We start from the raw sequence: 18253 nt of genomic DNA on the forward strand, positions 1-18253 counted from the left end.
CAGGGAGTAAATCAATTGCACAGTCCCCTGGGCGATGTGGTGGCAGAGTGGAGGCCTTGATTTTGCTGAAGACATTGGTGTACTGGACGTATTCAGATGGTATGGTGGGTGGCACTGCAGAGGCAGAGTCCTCAATGGTGGTGGCTCTGCAGGGTAGGCTGAGACAACTGGTGAAGCAGGCAGAAGACCAGGACAGTAGTTCACCTTGTCGGCACGAGATGGCAGGGTCGTGACGACAAAGCCAGGGGTGTCCGAGGATGAGTGGCTGTTTGGGGGATGAGAGTTCCATGAGTTGATTGGTTTCGGTGTGGAAGACTCCAATCTGGAGGGTGATGCTCTGTGTCAGGTGCGTAATGAAGCCAGTGCCCAATGGCTGCCCGTCCAGGGCGTTAATCCTTAAGGGAGGGGTGACAGGTGTTAGATCAATGTCAAGCTCTTGTACTAGCTGGTGATCGATAAAATTACCTGCTGCTCACGAATCTATCAAGCCCTCTACGTACTTAGTAACCCCCTTCACGGTTATCAATACCAGGATGGAGAATTGCTTCTGGGAGATATTGAGAAATAAGGACACGCCTACCAGCATGGCAGCAGAGGGACCCTTCTCATCTCTCCGCGGGGGGCGAACAGGGCAATGGCTGAGTAGATGATCGTTCCCTCCACAGTATAGGCAGAGCCCTTCTTGGATCCGCCTTTGACGTTCGATACACGGGAGAGGAGCATGGCCCAACTGCATGGGCTCTGGAAGACTCGGACGGGATGACGGAATCATGGAAAGAGAAGGTTTCGGGTTCCTGGGTGGCAGAGTTCTTCAGCGGTCGGCGAGGAGGTGGTCGATGGAGATGGACATAAGAATGTATTGATTTAAATCCTGAAGGTCACCTCTACAGGCCAGCTCCGCCTGAAGTTCCCTGTTGAGCCCTGTTCGGTAGACGGTAAGTAAAGCAGCCTCACTCCATCCACTCCCTGCAGCCATGATGCGGAACTCAAGGGCATACTCGACAGCTGAATTGCGTCCTTGTTGAAGGTCTATGAGGAGGTCTCCTATAGGACGACCGGAAGGAGAGTGATCGAATACCTCTTTGAAGAGGGTGTGGAAATGGGTCTTGGATCCGAGTTCTGTGCTGTTGGCAGTCCATATGGCGGTGGCCCAATCCAGGGCTTTGCCTGTGAGTAGAGACACAACAAAATCCACCCTGCTCTTGTCGGTGGCGAAGTTAGTGGGGTTGTGCTCAATGTATTTGTTGCATTGCATCAGAAATCCCTGACATTTCCCAGGTGAACCGTCATATTTTCCAGGCATGGATATGAATGAAGGAGGGCTATGGGTTACAATACCTGGCATCAGAGGAGTAGGGATACGCTGGCGGAGAAGATGGCAGATTTCCTCCATACGCTCCTCTTGCTGGGTTAGGCGCTGCTGTAGCTCCGCTGAATCCATTCCGTTTTTAGGTGAAGTATTCTGTAATGAATAATCAGGGAGAAAAAGGTGTAGATTCACGCGCAGAGCAAGGCAGGTGTTTATTTCGCAGGAATCATAGCCACAGGCAGGTGAATCAAACTAGGACTGAAGGCTATAACTGGTTCTCACAAACAAGCTAGGAAAAGGCTTAGTTGAGTCAACACGAACAATACCTCACAAGGCACAAACAGAATGAACTGAACTAAATAAGGAGCTGATGAGACCAGGTGAGTAACAAACACAGGTGAAATCAATGAACAAAATGAAAGACAGGGCTACGTTCAAGAACACAAAGAAACAGGGCTATGTTCAAGAACACAAGGTGAACTAAGAAAATACAGTTGAAGTCAGAAGTATACATACACCTTAGACAAATACATTTTCCACAATTCCTGACATTTAATCCTAGTAAAAATTCCCTGTTTTAGGTCAGTTAGGATCACCACTTTATTTTAAGAATGTGAAATGTCAGAATAATAGTAGAGAGAATGACTTATTTCAGCTTTTATTTCTTTCATCACATTCCCAGTGGGTCAGAAGTTTACATACACTCAATTAGTATTTGGTAGCATTGCCTTTAAATTGTTTAACTTGGGTCAAACATTTTGGGTAGCCTTCCACAAGCTTCCCACAATAAGTTGGGTGAATTTTGGCCCATTCCTCCTGACAGAGCTGGTGTAACTGAGTCAGGTTTGTAGGCCTCCTTGCTTTCACACGCTTTTTCAGTTCTGCCCACACATTTTCTATAGGATTGAGGTCTTTGTGATGGCCACTCCAATATCTTGACTTTGTTGTCCTTAAGCCATTTTGCCACAACTTATGCTTGGGGTCATTGTCCATTTGGAAGACCCATTTGCGACCAAGCTTTAACTTCCTGACTGATGTCTTGAGATGTTGCTTCAATATATCCACATCATTTTCCTTTCTCATGATGCCATCTATTTTGTGAAGTGCACCAGTCCCTCCTGCAGCAAAGCACCCCCACAGCATGATGCTGCCACCCCCGTGCTTCACGGTTGGGATGGTGTTCGTCGGCTTGCAAGCCTACCCCCTTTTCCTCCAAACATAACGATGGTCATTATGGCCAAACAGTTCTATTTTTGTTTCATCAGACGAGAGGACATTTCTCCAAAAAGTACGATCTTTGTCCCCATGTGCAGTTGCAAACTGTAGTCTGGCTTTTTTATGGCGGTTTTGGAGCAGTGGCTTCTTCCTTGCTGAGCGGCCTTTCAGGTTATGTCGATATAGGACTCTAGGTTTTACTGTGGATATTGATACTTTTGTACCTGTTTCCTCCAGCATCTTCACAAGATCCTTTGCTGTTGTTCTGGGATTGATTTGCACTTTTCACACCAAAGTACGTTCATCTCTAGGAGACAGAACGCGTCTCCTTCCTGAGCGGTATGATGGCTGCGTGGTCCCATGGTGTTTATACTTGCGTACTATTGTTTGTACAGATGAATGTGGTACCATCAGGCGTTTGGAAATTGCTCCCAAGGATGAACCAGACTTGTGGAGGTCTACAATTTATTTTGGGAGGTCTTGGCTGATTTCTTTTGCCTTTCCCATGATGTCAAGCAAAGAGGCACTGAGTTTGAAGGTAGGCCTTCAAATACATCCACAGGTACACCTCCAATTGACTCAAATGATGTCAATTAGCCTATCAGAAGCTTCTAAAGCCATGACATCATTTTCTGGAATTTTCCAAGCTGTTTAAAGGCATAGTCAATTTAGTGTATGTAAACTTCTGACCCACTGGAATTGTGATACAGTGAATTATAAGTGCAATAATCTGTCTGTAAACAATTGTTGGAAAAATTACTTGTGTCATGCACAAAGTAGATGTCCTAACCAACTTGCCAAAACTATAGTTTGTTAACAAATGTGTGGAGTGGTTGAAAACGAGTTTTAATGACTCCAACCTAAGTGTATGTAAACTTCCAACTTCAACTGTAAATACAGAACCTTACAGTAATATTGGGATGCAAACTCAAAATTGAATACATTTTCGACTTTTTTAAAGCCCATAACCATGCGTGTGAGGTGTATACTTTTGTTTCAAAGTAGATTTGTTTGACTACCAAGAAACACTCTGTGTGACCATGATTCATCCCACTACAGTAAAATGATAACTGTGGGCATGTGTGCAGAGGCCCATCGGTCGGAGGCTTGACCACTTTGAGTGGGCAAAATCCAACGTAACAAAAACAGCCACAGACAGAGAACTCTAACAGGGCTTGCTAAAATGGCTGTCCTCAAAACAGTTTGTTATGGACTTGGGGCGCATGTACAACGCACTTGAACTCGCTCTACTGTCGGAGTGCTTTGCTTACAGAAACGTACCACCTCTATTGCATATGTAGACAAACTGATCCACCGCATGAACCTTTCATCACACCAACGAGATATAGGAATCAATTTCACTGCGTGTCTGCCTTGATGTTCATAAAACTCCACGGACCCCCACTTGCGCAGTGGAATCCAGAACAATATGTGACCAGTTCGTTACGGTGCTTTCTGCACCACGATTCGAAGGGCGCTCAAATCAATTAAAACAACCCTCTTCAAGATCTGTTGCCTACGCCTAATAGTCCTATTACAAATAGAAGATTATCACTTCTCACAGTGGTGCTCGTTTAGTAAAGCTGAATCAATGTCTCGCAAGATCACATAATGATTAATTTGTATTTTACATGACAGAGCCGAATATAATAGCATATACTGTTGCATAGTAGGTCTATAATATGATACACCAAAAGCACCTGCTCAGTCATTTCTTATCTGAAGCTGAATAGTCAAAGAAAAAAACACATGCGGACAAAACTCAACAGAGCGCTCCACTAGGCAGGATATATGCTTTGATTGAAACAAAATAGGCCTACAAGAAAGGCTAATAGTTTGTTAACACCATCTGCTCTATGGTGCTTTGAAGACAACTGGGAATTGGGGAAAAAAATTGGTAAAATCATGACGTCAGTGATCTTCAGGTCGGAAAGTCGGAGTTCTAGAAAGACGCCCGAGTTTACTACTTGGAATTCCAAGTTGGATGACCGTTCAAAACGATTTTCCAGTCTGAGCTGGTTTTTTTTCATGAGTTCCCAGTTGTCTTGAACGCAAGTCAGAAGTCGGAGCTTTCCGTGTTCCGTTGTTTTGAACGCGGCATTACTCATCATTCGCGCCACTGCCAGAGAGCGAGAAGACAGGGAAGAAACATTTACCTACAGATGTAGGATCTACTTAATTTGATCATTCTTTTATTGCTAAGAATTTTCCTGCAAAGCAGGAAATGCAAACTTGTAGTGCATTTGAGTTTTAAAAGTATTCTAAAGATTGCAATTTCCACTATGAAATTTCAGACTTGATTTGCCCTAACGAAACATTTATCAACCCCTACAGAAATTCCATTAATTATAATCCACAAATTAATTCACATTTCCTGTTGCTGCAGTATTATTTCCTGCTGTAGCAAACTGGCTCAAATTAAGATCCTACATCTGTATCTATAGGCTGCTATAGCCTAGAGATTTATTTTGTTTGTCATTCTATCGTTTTCATGGAATTTTTGTGGTGATTAAATATAATTTATTTAGAATTTATCCGAATTAATTTTCCATATATATATTTACCAGCTCTGTCTATTCTCAAATTGAAAAAAGTGAGGGAACGTTGCTCCCCGCACCATGACAGCACTACTCCCTGCTCCTTTGTTTTTCTACTAACGAATTGGCCCTCTCCTCGACCACTCATCGGTTTCCGGGTCACAGAGGACAGAGGAGTTGAGGAGAGAACAGACTTTTGCCCAATTGGGATTCTTCCTATGATGTCGTTTTAAATCTCCTGTTCCTCATAGGTGCAGAACCTTGCCATCTGTAGCCAGCAGGGGGCTCCCTCCTCCTCTCAGCTCCAGGGCCTTCGTCTCAAACAGATGTCTGGAGGGGCCCAGGTCTACCTGGCTGGCCAGCTCAGGGGTCCCACCCATGGGCCACAGGGAGCCCAACTGGGGCCCCTGGAGGCCCCATCAGAGGGAGGGCAGAAAGGTGAGGGCCACTTGGTGACCGTGAGCCGCAGTGTGATGGCCGTCAGCAGTCACCCCCTCATCAGCCCAGGTAGGCCACACTCAAAGCGCCCTGTTCAAGTTAGCATAAAAAATAAGCATAGGTTTAATAGCATGAATGTTATATAAGCCTGAATGTGGGTGGAGTATGATGACACCAACACTGTTTCATAAACATGATAACTGTAGTGCATGTAGCCGGAGCCAGGGCAGGGCACTGTTGATTTTAGACTTTTGCTATAGATAAATCAAATTTCACACACAGTTAGGGCAAGTCTAAAGAGGTGTTTTTACCTTACAATTTTGTCAAAAGGCACTTCCATAACCTTGTCTCCACTATAGGTCCTTTTGATTTCTATTTCCATACCACATCACCAGGCTGGCACAGGGCTGTCTATCAGACCTATCCAAGAGAAGGCTTTACTGTAAATGCAGGCCAGCCCTTCAATAGACTGCCAGCCCTATCCACGTGGACCCACTTACATAGGAAATGTATTATTATTACAGGACGTAAAGGGGAAATGGCCTAAGATCAGACAGCAAGCCTCAGCCAGACCCCAGTGACAGCTCCTATACTGAGCAAATATGGCAGAGAGGGGTTCTAAAAGTATCTTAATGGCAAGAGGACTGACAGCTTCAAAACACAGCAGCAGTACACTCAGCTTAATTCCAATATGCAGAGTTCCTTGACTATAACTAGATTTCCAATAGTCCATCAACATCCACCTCAACATTTAACCTCTACTGCTTGTGTGCATTATGTAACACTATGTGCAGTCAGTAATCGAATTGCGTCCTTCAATCTACTTACTGTCAAAATGCTTTAGAAATTTGGACACTGTTATAAGCTGAAATGTTGCACGAGGAGGAGAGACGTCTCCACTCAATTTTTTTCCTCATGAGGATCTCATTAGTAGTTAGGATAAAAGGGATCTCCTAAACACCATCTTATACAGTCACCTCCTTCCTGCAGCACTAGAGCTTTAAGCAGCCGCCCTAAGCAGAACCAGACTGTTTCCGTAGTGTTGCTAAAGGTGAGGAGGACAAGGCTGCAGTGGAGGCTACGGCTGAAGGCTTGACCCATGGGTCTGAGCTACTCCTAATGAGCTACTTCCAGATGGGGGATGGCTGGGGGGACGCCCCTCAGCGCCGCACATCTTCCTCTCTGTCACCATGTGCGCACAGGAAACCCTTCCCCCCATCTCAGCATCCAAAATCAATAGATCAGAGGCAGGAACTTCTGTTTCTGATTAAAATGCATGCCACAAGGGGTTGCGCTACTGTTTAATAAAATATGTTTTGGTGGTATTTATTTTTTATTTAGTTACCCCTATGGAAAAACCACATACATTTCACACGTGAACACATGTGAAGTGTTCCAAAAACACATGTTTTCATGTGTCCTTATGTGAAGTTAATGTGATGACATGTAATAACATGAAACTATACATGTGAAAACGTGATTACATGTGAAGTGTCCCAAAAACACATGTTTTTATATGATTTTCACATCAATCATGTTTCTGTAAGGGTTGCGTCTGCTGGGTTATTTTGACAGGCTCAATTGGTGCATGTACGGAACATTGTGTGCTGTATTCAATTATTTATTGAAATGTGTAAAACCAAAAGTAGACTGCGGTCTGGACCCAAAGTCGCAATATTGAATTGGACACAAAACAGTCTGCCCGCAGCTAGCCAGTTTGAAGCTTTTCGACTTGGCAGTGTAACACATGTAAGTGGTGTGTGAATATTGGGGGGAAGGCTGGCACACCGCTTTAAATGAGTTGTCACATAACTAGTGGCTGTAGAATAGTTTCCAGAGAATAATCCCCAAACCACAGCAGAGTGAGTTGTCAAAAATGCCTTCTTCGCTTCCACCAGTTTAGGGCCTGACTGAGGTACTTAGAAATGGTGAAGTAGGCATTCCATGAGTGGACCGCAGCAGAGGAAACCAAGAAGGCTGATGATTACGAGACGTGCTGCCCCTCCAGAAATTATTGCTCTTCATATACAATAGAGGCATCTACTGCACACATTCAATCAAAAGTGATTGGGAGTCATGTATGGAGGACTACAGCTGTTTCACCGCTAGGGCCCATTGGGTTGAGAGTGTCATGTGTAGAATGAGACACAGGTGACTGGATACCTTAACCTAAAGACAGACTCTGTGGTAGCACGATACAAATGTACTGAAGGGGATGTCAAAGGTATTAGCTTTACAGTGTTGGTTGGCATACAGTACATGATTTAAAACTAAGGACTATTTAGTTACAAGTTCGTTTTAGTTTACCATGGTTTTCTGTTAAAGGTCCAGTGCAATCAAAAATGTGATTTTCCAGTGTTTTATATATATTTCCACACTATGATGTTGGAATAATACTGTGAAATTGGGAAAATGACTATAATGCCCATTTAGTGTAAGAGCTGTTTTGGTGGGATGGAGTTTTGGCCTTCCATGGTGACATCACCATGTGGTAAATGAGTTAATAGACGAATAAGAAAGAGAGTTCCAAACCTCTCTGCCAATAACAGAACATTTTCAGTTTTCCCCTCCCCATTCAGACCACTCCCAGACAGTCCTAGCTAAATTCTTGTTGAGAAATTGCCCTTTACTAAGAAGCTATTTTTGTTTATTTTTGACCATTTTTATTGAAAACAATCACAGTGAGGTACTTCATTGTTACCCAGAAATGATTTGATATTGAGATAAAAGCGCCCGCATTGGACCTTTAAGAGACTACTCATGAAATCACAATTTCACTAAAGCAATATTTATTTGTATAGCGCTTTCATGATACTCAAAGACATTCAAAGTCACTAGCCATAACATGGCTTCGATGGTGTTTTGATTTGGGTTTCGCTCTCCTTTAGTGAATGTCCATAGTAACCACAGACTTTTACAAACTGCAGCGCTGGCAAGATTCTGATGTGGAACGGCATCAATGTTTTTGAAAAAGGGAAGCTGTCTTTAAGTGTCCTGTTACTCATACGCCTACGACTACATCAATGGCTCTTTTCCCCAGATGTTTATTTTCTTTAGTTCCACAGACCATGGTAATGTGTTTGGCCTCAGGGCACCTATTGTTTGGCTTATAAACACTTTTTATGAGTGGGAGCCTTAGTCCAGGCTTGACTGACTGAAGCCAAGGATTTGTATTTGTATTTATTACGGATCCCCATTAGCGGCTGCCAAGGCAGCAGCTACTCTTCAAAGGGTCCAACCACAATTTACATACAATAAAACAATACATAACTCAACACCTTATTACACACTACTCTACCATAACATATTTACAATACAAAATCAATAATACAGCAAAATAACAATATTAAAATGTGTGTGTGTGTAGAGTGCGTGTGTTAGCATGTGTTTGTGAATGCTGTGTGTGTGCCTGTGTGTGTGTGTGTGTCTCTTCACAGTCCGCGCTGTTCCATAAAGTGTAGTTTTATCTGTTTTTTAAATCTGATTTTACTGCTTGACTGAGTTACATGATGTGGAATAGAGTTCCATGTAGTCATGGCCCTATGTAGTACTGTGCGTTTCCCGTAGTCTGTTCTGGACTTGGGGACTGTGAAGAGACCTCTGGTGGCATGTCTCGAGGGGTATGCATGGGTGTCCGAGCTGTGTGCTAGCATTTCAAACAGACAGCTCGGTACATTCAGCTTGTCTACACCTCTTAAAAAAACAAGCAGTGATGAAGTCAATCTCTCTTCCACTCTAAGCCAGGATGAACATGCCCTGGGGTGTCTGTCTGTTTCGGATGTTATTGCTGTGGTAACCACTGTAAGATATGTCAGAGGCTTTATAGGCTTACTCATTTAGGCTTACTCATTTAGGGACAAATCCTAACTTGAAATGTACACAACTAAGAATTATGTACGAGGGCAGCTACATTTTATTGTTCGTTTTGTGAAAGAAACCTGATATTTCTTAGTTTAAAGCAAAGACTAATGTTGTTTATGTGTTGTTTTTACAGCGTACGCACAAATCCAGACGCACCAGTTTCTGCAGCAGCATAAACAGCAGCAGTTTGTGTTCCAGCAGCAGCGGCACCAGACCCAGCAGCTTTCTCTGAGGGGCCAGGCCCCAGTGCTGCACACAGCCTCCATCCACAGTCACTCTCAGGCCCAGACGCTACAGGCCCTGGCTATCCAGCCCCAGCCCAAGGAGGGCCCTGTCCCTGTGCTGCCCAAACCATTTGTCTCTGCCCTTGTTCCCAGCCAGCAGGCCACCATCTTCCACTCCACCGTCAGTCCCCAGATTTTTACCCACAACGGGTTAACCCCTGTGGTCACCCAGACCCAGGCTGCTCCGCTGCCCAACACCAAGCTAGTGCAGATGGCTGCAGTTGACCTCCAGATCCAACCAACAGCTCCTACACCGGCCTCTCAGCTGGTTCAGGATAGTGCTGGCAAGGAGCTGCCCACATCTGAGGTAGTCATGGAGAACAGCTCCACTCCCCTCATACAGCAGTCAACAGCCCCTCCTATTCTTGAGGTCATCACTATTGAGCAATGCCCATCGGACCCCAGCAACCCAACCACACCCACTGGAGGTAGATATTATATTTTATATGTCACAGGTTGCATCTCAAAGTCATTGGACTTATGGACAACCAGAAGCCCTGATACAGTAATGTGAAGTCCCACCCATCCACTCACTCACTCATTCATTAATTCACTCACTCACTCACTCACTCACTCACTCACTCACTCACTCACTCACTCATGAACTCACTCACTCACTCATGAACTCACTCATGAACTCACTCATTCACTCACCAACCCACGACTCACCATCAACCTACTCACTCACTCACTCACGTCCATCTGTAGGCTTGGGCAGCTCAGGCATAATGGTCCTCCCCACTCTAGCGCTCCTCTCAAGCAGAATACTAAATATGTCATGCGCCAGAGGCCATTGTCCTGCCTTGCCACTTGGGGGAACGTGACAGCTTTAGCCAAAATTAGGGGAGAGGGGCCGGGCTTTGTCACTCCCCCCATGAGATAGGGGGGAGAAAGGTTTCAGGCTTTCGCTTCGGTCTTGACAATATATTTCTCAAATATTGAGGGAATTCGATTATCTGGACCAAGTTGCCCCGGTGGGAAGAGTTTGCACCGGGTGAAAAGTGATTGCATACATTTTTGAACCGGGCTGCCTCCCAGCCGTGAGCCAGGTGCCCGGCGCTGGCCGACGGTCAAGTTGGCTCAAAACAAAAGTGACATTTGTGTTTTCAAATGCAAAAGGGATATTTTGATAAAAACATATATTATGTGGACAATTACTGTTCGATTTGAGAAGGGCGCTCCTCCCTCACCACTTTTGCCCGATCCCATCACGGGCCATAGACCGGTGCACCGCGGTTCATTTTAATCAAACGCCACCATTGTGGTAGATTGTACTGGAAAGCATTGTGAGGGGAAAATAGAGTCCGCCAATCCAACCAATCAGAGAGGGAGTTCTTTTGAGATACTCGTCGCCATTGGATCACATTCCAAGTTGTGCGGGCCAATGGTGAGGGTGCTTTATTTCCTAAAGGTGCACTAGTCACATTCACTCAGACATTCAAACATGAATAATGTACTTTCAAGAGGCCAGGAGGCTATTACTCTGCAGATACTGAAGTGGCCACCACTGCCACTTGGCTACTCCGAATCACAGCAGTACACCATGTGATCAGGGCACAATCCTCCTCTATGTGTTACTATTAGGTGGTCATAATTACAACCTTACATTTACATTTTAGTAGACGCTCTTATCCAGAGCGACTTACAGTTAGTGAGTGCATACATTATTTTTTTATATTTCTTTTTATACTGGCCCCCCATGGGAAACGAACCCACAACATTGGCGTTGCAAACGCCATGCTCTACCAACTGAGCCAAATCCCTGCCGGCCATTCCCTCCCCTACCCTGGACCAATTGTGCGCCGCCCCATGGGTCTCCCGGTCGCAGCCGGCTACGACAGAGCCTGGATTCGAACCAGGATCTCTAGTGGCACAGCTAGCACTGCGATGCAGTGCCTTAGACCACTGCGCCACTCGGGAGAACCTTGATCTAGCAAGTCCAGTGATGCCTAAAGCCTTGGTCCAGCCTCAAGCCAAGGCCAGCATGTCTGCTTGTGGACATCTTGTGACAGGCAACTGAGTTTAAAAAAACGTTCTATGTATATGTCATGACATGTAATTAACACAGTCTTTACCATTCATGGTCGTTTTTGACATAATGACAAGTCATGAAAGCGTTGGATGTCCTATACCTCTAGCCCCATAGCTCAAAAGTTGAGAAAATCCATCTCTCAACAACATTTCCCATTCCAACCATTTGTCACTAAATCAAAGAAAATATGTTTTTTTTACATACAGGCTTTAAATTCCGCCTTGGCAATATATTTCTTAAATATGGAGGGGATTAGATTATCTGGACCGGGTTAAATTACTGGTTACTGTTCGATTTGAGAAGGGCGCTCCTCCCACTTTTTCCCGTTCACGTCACGGGCCATATACCGGTGCACCGCGGATCATTTTAATCAAACTCCACCAATGTGGTAGATTGTACTGGAAAGCAGAGGGAGGGGAAAATAGAGTCAACCATCCAACCAATCAGAGAGTGAGTCCTTTTGAGACACTCGTCGCTATTGGATCACATTCCAAATTGCGTGGGCCAATGGTGGGGGCGCTTTATTTCCTATTCAGTACCCGCATACAAAGGGTACTTGCTTGTGTACTTTTGCAGGGGTAATAGTGCCCGAACAAACTGAAGAAAGCACAAGAAAAAGTGTGGATATGAATGCATTGCTTGTGTAGTTTCTACTCATGTAACGGGTGCGTATTTCCACGGAATATTTGTGAATTGTTTGAGGACATGATTTATTTGCTTCATGTTGCCTTGGCGGACGGGATATGAAAGGAAGGGTTGCTTGGAGCAGTGGAACAAAGGGGTGTGCCACAGAGTACTGTCTTTGGGTGTGCTTTCGCTCCGTGTTGACCATTGTCGGGGCGCTTGAATCAGAGCGCCTATATTTGTAATTTATTGTGGTGCGTTTCTTAATAAGTTAATGTTCAAAAGTGGGCAAATGTAGTTTTCATGATGTCGACGAAACCATTGCACTTTTATACCGTAATGTATTAGAAACAATACGCATGTGGGATAATAAACAACTTGCCTAATGATCATTAATGATTAGTTGATACAGTACATATTCTTGTTATTAAATACACTTGCTATTCTTAATTGTTTTGTTGACGAAAGTCGTTTTTTGTAGATGTAGAATGATGCGGGGAGGAAAGTAAACAAAACAATTTCGAAAGTGGTCCAGACTTTCTTCTAGAATCATTAATTCTTCACTGCGTAAAACATGTCCATATTCATCATTATATCCCTTTATTATGATTGTTATTATCCAGCACCGACTCCTGCATGTCAGTTAACATTTTACACAAATATTTCCTTTTATTTACTCACAAATATGCCATTATTATGCCAGCAGGTAATGGAGACGCTGAGGGGCTGAATGCTCAACAAGGTGTAGGCTCACTTCCAGTCATGACCTCAGGGAATGGGAACAATACGCCCATGGTGACAGGCAGTACCCCACAGAATGGCAAGAGCAAACTGCCTCAAGCCATAGTGAAAGCCCAGATCCTCACCCACTTTATTGAGGGATTCGTGATCCAGGAGGGAGCTGAGCCTTTCCCTGTAAGTAGGATTCTGAAGAAGCTTTCCACCCACTGGTTACATGGCTGTTCAGAAGCAGACACGCACACACACAGGGGCGGACTGGGACCAGAAATCGGCCCTGGCATTTCTAACACACTCTTCCTCTAGGCCCCCACATGTCCCATATTTTTTTTTAAATTGGGGCCCCCATTATTAGCCAAATAATGATAATTTTGCGCAAAAAACACAAGTTAGACAGGCCCACTGGGCAAAAAAACTGACCAGCCTAGTCTGCCCCTGCACACACACACACACACACACACACATAATCTGATGTGAGATGGCCTTTTTTGGAGTCAACTGATCCATAAGGAAACATAGTTATCCATGTACATGACCAGGAGTGCACTACTCTCTAGTGGACCAAATTAGACTAAACCCTTCATATCATTATGCACTGTACAGCATTTTACTACCGGTGTAAGCAGCATATGTGGAAGGTAGTGTCGCTGTCCTTTCAGGTGGAACGTCCGTTGTCGTTGCTGATCGAGAACCTGAAGAAACACAAACAGCAGACACACTCTGACTCAGAGAAGACGACTACCTCCTCCAACAGCACCACTGACTCTGAGATGGAGGACCTATCACAGCAAGGTAAAGGACCAGCCAGAATACATCTTGCTTGGCCCACTATGGCCTTTTCTCAATTAGATTTGCTAAACTCCTGCGTCCTCTCTCCTCCGTCTTCTCTTGCCTCCTTTTCAAAAAGGTCAAAGGTAATCAAGGAGAGGTGGCGAGGAAAGTGAACGTGCACGAAAATGCGCTTATATGAAATGAGAAGCTCAATCTCCACTCACACATCATCAGGCAAATTACGTTTACAGGGGTGGATCCCAAAATGAATGTGTAAAGTGATAAAAATGAATGAAGTTAGTTGTGCAATACATTTGATAGATAAAAGGATAAGTAACTGTCAAGTTCATGCGTGATTTCTGGCTGACCACAGCTCTGCCCAAACTTGAAAACGGCTTTATCCTTGATGAACGCAATTTTTTATTGTCATAAAGATGGAACAGAATAGGTTGATAACCTTCAAAACACACAAACAAAACCCATGGATTAGTTACAAATAACTCTCAATTCCACTTTCTCAAAAATAAGCATAAACTAATGTTACTGAATCCTCAACCTAACCAAACAATCATTTCATCATTTAGATTAACCTAGGATCATTGCAAGTTAATAATTAAATATCAATATCATAATTAAACATTTAACAATACACATGATTATAGTAACGTTACTGTCAAGTACTACGTTCACATAATGAAGTCTTACTATTTAATTTAATTAATAATTGTATTGTATGTTACAACCAAACAAAAGGGCATATAGAAGCATGAATTCACAACACATTCTGTCCTACCAGTTGCGTCTTTGGATGATCAGGAGCCGTGGTCATTGGTATCTCTTCTCAGGAATGAGTGAGAGCCAAGTAAGCTTTTACCAAACATTTCGATGCCATGCACATGCACTGCTTGTGGGTGCGCACGTTAATATGGTCCCCAGAGCACTTCCTGGTGGTTGGTTTCAACAGCTCCGGTTGCATGGTTGCCCCTGCAGGTTGGGAGTGCTTTGAGCACCCTGGGTGGATTTAGGCTTGAGTGCTCGGTATAGCTTGTAGTCAGGAATTGACACAACACCTCCCACTTGACCTCCTGGTTCTTCAACCCAAGGAGGTCACACAGAACTGTGATGTGTTGGATTCAGTTACTCTATTTTTGATCCTGTTGCTGCTGCTCTTCAACTGGAAGCAAGACAACTATCCGTCTGACATCCCTGTGAAGAACTGTTGCTGGTATCTTGATTGAATGTTTTTCCATCTTTTTAGTGGGCTTCACAGTTGCGACTGGGTAGCTGGGGAAGGATCGGAGATATACATCCCTCACAATTCCCTTCTTGTCAGTGTTAACGTCAATAACTCTGGCAAGCCTGTACTGCAGTTTTTTCTTCATTAAAGATTTGGAATCTTCCTCCACAGAGTAAGAGTCCAGTGTTTTCCTCTTTGACCACAGCAAGCCTGCTGAGTGTGGTGTCTGGCCAGGTTACATCCTTTTGGGCTGCAAGGAAGAGATCCCTGAGTGCATCTTCACACTCCATGATGGTAAGTGTAGCTTTCTTGATTCTGGACTTGATCTCAAGAGCTGAAGGACTTTCCTTTTTCTTTGGCTTGCTTGTGGTGGTGGTCTTGGCTAGCATTTCTTTCCACCTTGTGGCAGCTCTCCACACCCAGGCAATGACTCTTGTCAACCTGGTTAAACTGCTGAACTTGCTGATGTTAAGGATATTCCCCACTGAATAACCAGAAGGTGGTCTTTGGACTTGGATTTGGTGCCCTCTTCCATTAGGGCTGCTTTGCAGGTCTTTACCTTTGTCAGAGGTTGGAGATATTGGTATACGTGGAGCATGTTGGATTTTTTTCCCCACCTGCGCTCGGGTCAGTGCTGCTGTAAAACATTTCCTTTGGAGCTTGTTTATGCCTTCTTTGGCATCTGCAGCGACTTCTTTGGCTGACTTTGTCAGCCAATCCTCTACAGGTCGTTTCAGAAACTCTGGGCCGTTCTGCCACACAGAGTTCTCTTTGAGGTCCTCTGGGGTTGCTCCTCTTGTCATGAGGTCAGCAATGTTTTGCTCACCTGGAATCCATCTCCAGTCCTCAACTGATGTGGACTTCTGGATCTCTCCCACTCTGTTTGCAAAAAGGTCTGGTACCCATAACTGTCCCTTTGGATTGCACCCAGCACAGTTTGACTATCTACCAGATGGATCCAACGTCCTACTTGCATCCGACTGTGCTTTTCAATGTATTTCCTGAGTCTTGCAGCGAACACAGCACCACAGACTTCAGCCTTCACTGGTTCTCCCTTTTGGTCAAGTGGTGTAAGCTTGGCTTTGGACTCAACAAGACGGACCAGGATGCCTTGCTCGGTCTCCCACCTGAAGTATGCCACTGCTCCATAACTCTGGTCGCTCCCATCTGAGAATGTTATTCCCCAGGGTTCTCCAATCCTTTTGACTGGAGTCAGGCTTCTATGGAAGGTAATTTGGTTGAGGCGTGTGTATTCCTCAAACAGGTGGATTGCTTCTCCTCTAAGTTTCTCAGACAGAGGTGTGTCCCATGTGTCTCTTGTTAGAGCTTTGCCTCCAGTTTCTTGGAATGCTTTTCTGACTACAATGGCTCCTTTCTGTTTGGCAGGTGTTGCAAGGCCTATTGGGTCATACAAACTAGCTACTTGGCTAAGCAGTTGCCTTCTGGTCAGTGGGTTTGGAGTTTTCATTCTCACTTCCTCTCCAACGAGATCTTGACTGATCCTCATCTTCTTTTGTCTCTTTGAGAAGTTTATCGAGGTCATGAGGTACAGTTTGTCTGATTCGACTAAATAACCAACTCCAAGGGCTCTGTTGTCTCCTTCTCTCACTTGGTTGGGGAGGATGAAGACTTCATCTGATGATGTTGGATGTTCTGATGTAGATGTTTGCCTCCCACTTTGGCCTGATCGGACCCACGGCTTGAGGAAGAATCCACCTGCCTTTAGGATTTCTTCGACTTTTTTGGTGGTTCCGTCTAGCTTTTTCAGGTCATTATGGGATGTCAGGATGTCATCTACGTAGGAATCCTCTTCAAGGACCCTCCGTTCCTCTTTCAGATGTGTGAACATGGGCAACTTCGCTGTTTCTCTCATGGCTAGTTGTGCGATACACCCTGCTGGTCGATCGCCCATGTTGACCCTGGTGATGGCATATTCCTCAATGTCCCCATCATCACCGTCTCTCCAGAGGAATCTATGGAGGTGCATCTCCAGGTCTTCGAGCCACACAGAATTGTACATCTTTTTGATGTCGCCGAGAGCAGCATGGATTCCTCTCCTGAACCTTAGCAGTACCGCTCGAATAGGATTAAGTACATCAGGCCCTTTCAGAAGAAGGTCATTCATGCTGCTTCCTCTAAACCTCTGGCTGCTGTTCCATACCAGTCGGACAGGTGTAGTTATAGAGTGTGGGTTTGGTGCTATCAAGTGACTGACGTACCATACTGGACCTTTCCAGTCGGCAATGGTCTTTCTAGTGAGTTTCTTTGCTGCCTTCCTTTCCACCATCTCATGAACTTGAGTTGTGTATGCTGCACGCCAATCTGGTTCTCTCTTGAGTTGTTTCTCCGTCCTCAGAAACGTGGCTTCCACTGCGCTTCTGTTGTTGGGCAGGGAACTTGGATCTTCAATCCAAGGGTATTTTGTGTCCCAGTGAGGCTCCTGACTATGCACATCTGACTCCACGTAACTGAGACCTTGCCTGATTATCTCAAGCTCTCTTTCTTCACTAAGAGTCATGTCTTTGCCTCCTGGTTGACAGTTACCACAACGACATCCTCCACACATGGGTTCACAGGCCGCACCAATGCTGTCCCACTTCCACCAGTCCAAGACCTCTTTGCCAATCACAGTGGTTTTAGTTTCAGCTCTAGATTCTTGCATCTCAGCAATTTCTTGATACTTTACTGCTGTGATTCTCATAGATCGTGCAAAATGAGTTTCAGAATTGTGCAGGGCCATGTCCACTACTTCACAGAGGTCTGGATGTGCTCCTCCAACGGTCTTTCCTAAAGGGCTCTCCCACAGGACAAGATCTCCTACTACCTTTACTCTCTGTGGAGCAAGTCTTCCTTCCCGGTGGCTTATGAGAAGCTCAACATGTTCTGGTCTGTGAAGGTCTTCCAGGTTGGTATCGGGAAGAACTTCTTGAGGTGTTGTGCTTTGATTGCTCTGTGAACTTTTGCAATTTCATCCAACCCATAACAGATCAGCTCATGAGCTTTCTCCGTGCCTCTTGGTGTCTTGACTCTCACCTTGAGTAAGTATCTTTTGGTCTTCACCTTCATGGCCATGCCTCCAACTCCATGGACGACTAGTGTGATCCTTTCACTTCAAGCTTCAGTCTCCTGGCGGCTGTGTGAGTGATGTAGTTGGTGTCTGATGCTAAGTCAATGAGAGTTCCAATTTTCTGCCCTGCGTTAGTAGTT

General features: G+C 44.7%; 1 protein-coding gene across 3 annotated transcripts in view; it reads left to right on the forward strand.

Annotated features, from left to right (window-relative positions):
* LOC121538195 (polyhomeotic-like protein 2) overlaps positions 1–18253 on the forward strand; it is a 67270-nt gene that overhangs the window by 38010 nt on the left and 11007 nt on the right. The window contains exons 7-10 of one of the 3 annotated variants that reach the window (XM_041846005.2): positions 5313–5568; positions 9494–10072; positions 13004–13215; positions 13698–13830. In XM_041846005.2, the coding sequence (XP_041701939.2) occupies positions 5313–5568; positions 9494–10072; positions 13004–13215; positions 13698–13830 (1180 nt within the window). Of the gene's footprint in view, positions 1–5312; positions 5569–9493; positions 10073–12110; positions 12342–13003; positions 13216–13697; positions 13831–18253 lie in introns of those variants that run through there. The other 2 variants (XM_041846007.2, XM_041846006.1) reach the window with 2 other exon arrangements.

This window comes from Coregonus clupeaformis, chromosome 24 (assembly GCF_020615455.1).
Source record: "Coregonus clupeaformis isolate EN_2021a chromosome 24, ASM2061545v1, whole genome shotgun sequence".
NCBI classification, from domain to species: domain Eukaryota; kingdom Metazoa; phylum Chordata; class Actinopteri; order Salmoniformes; family Salmonidae; genus Coregonus; species Coregonus clupeaformis.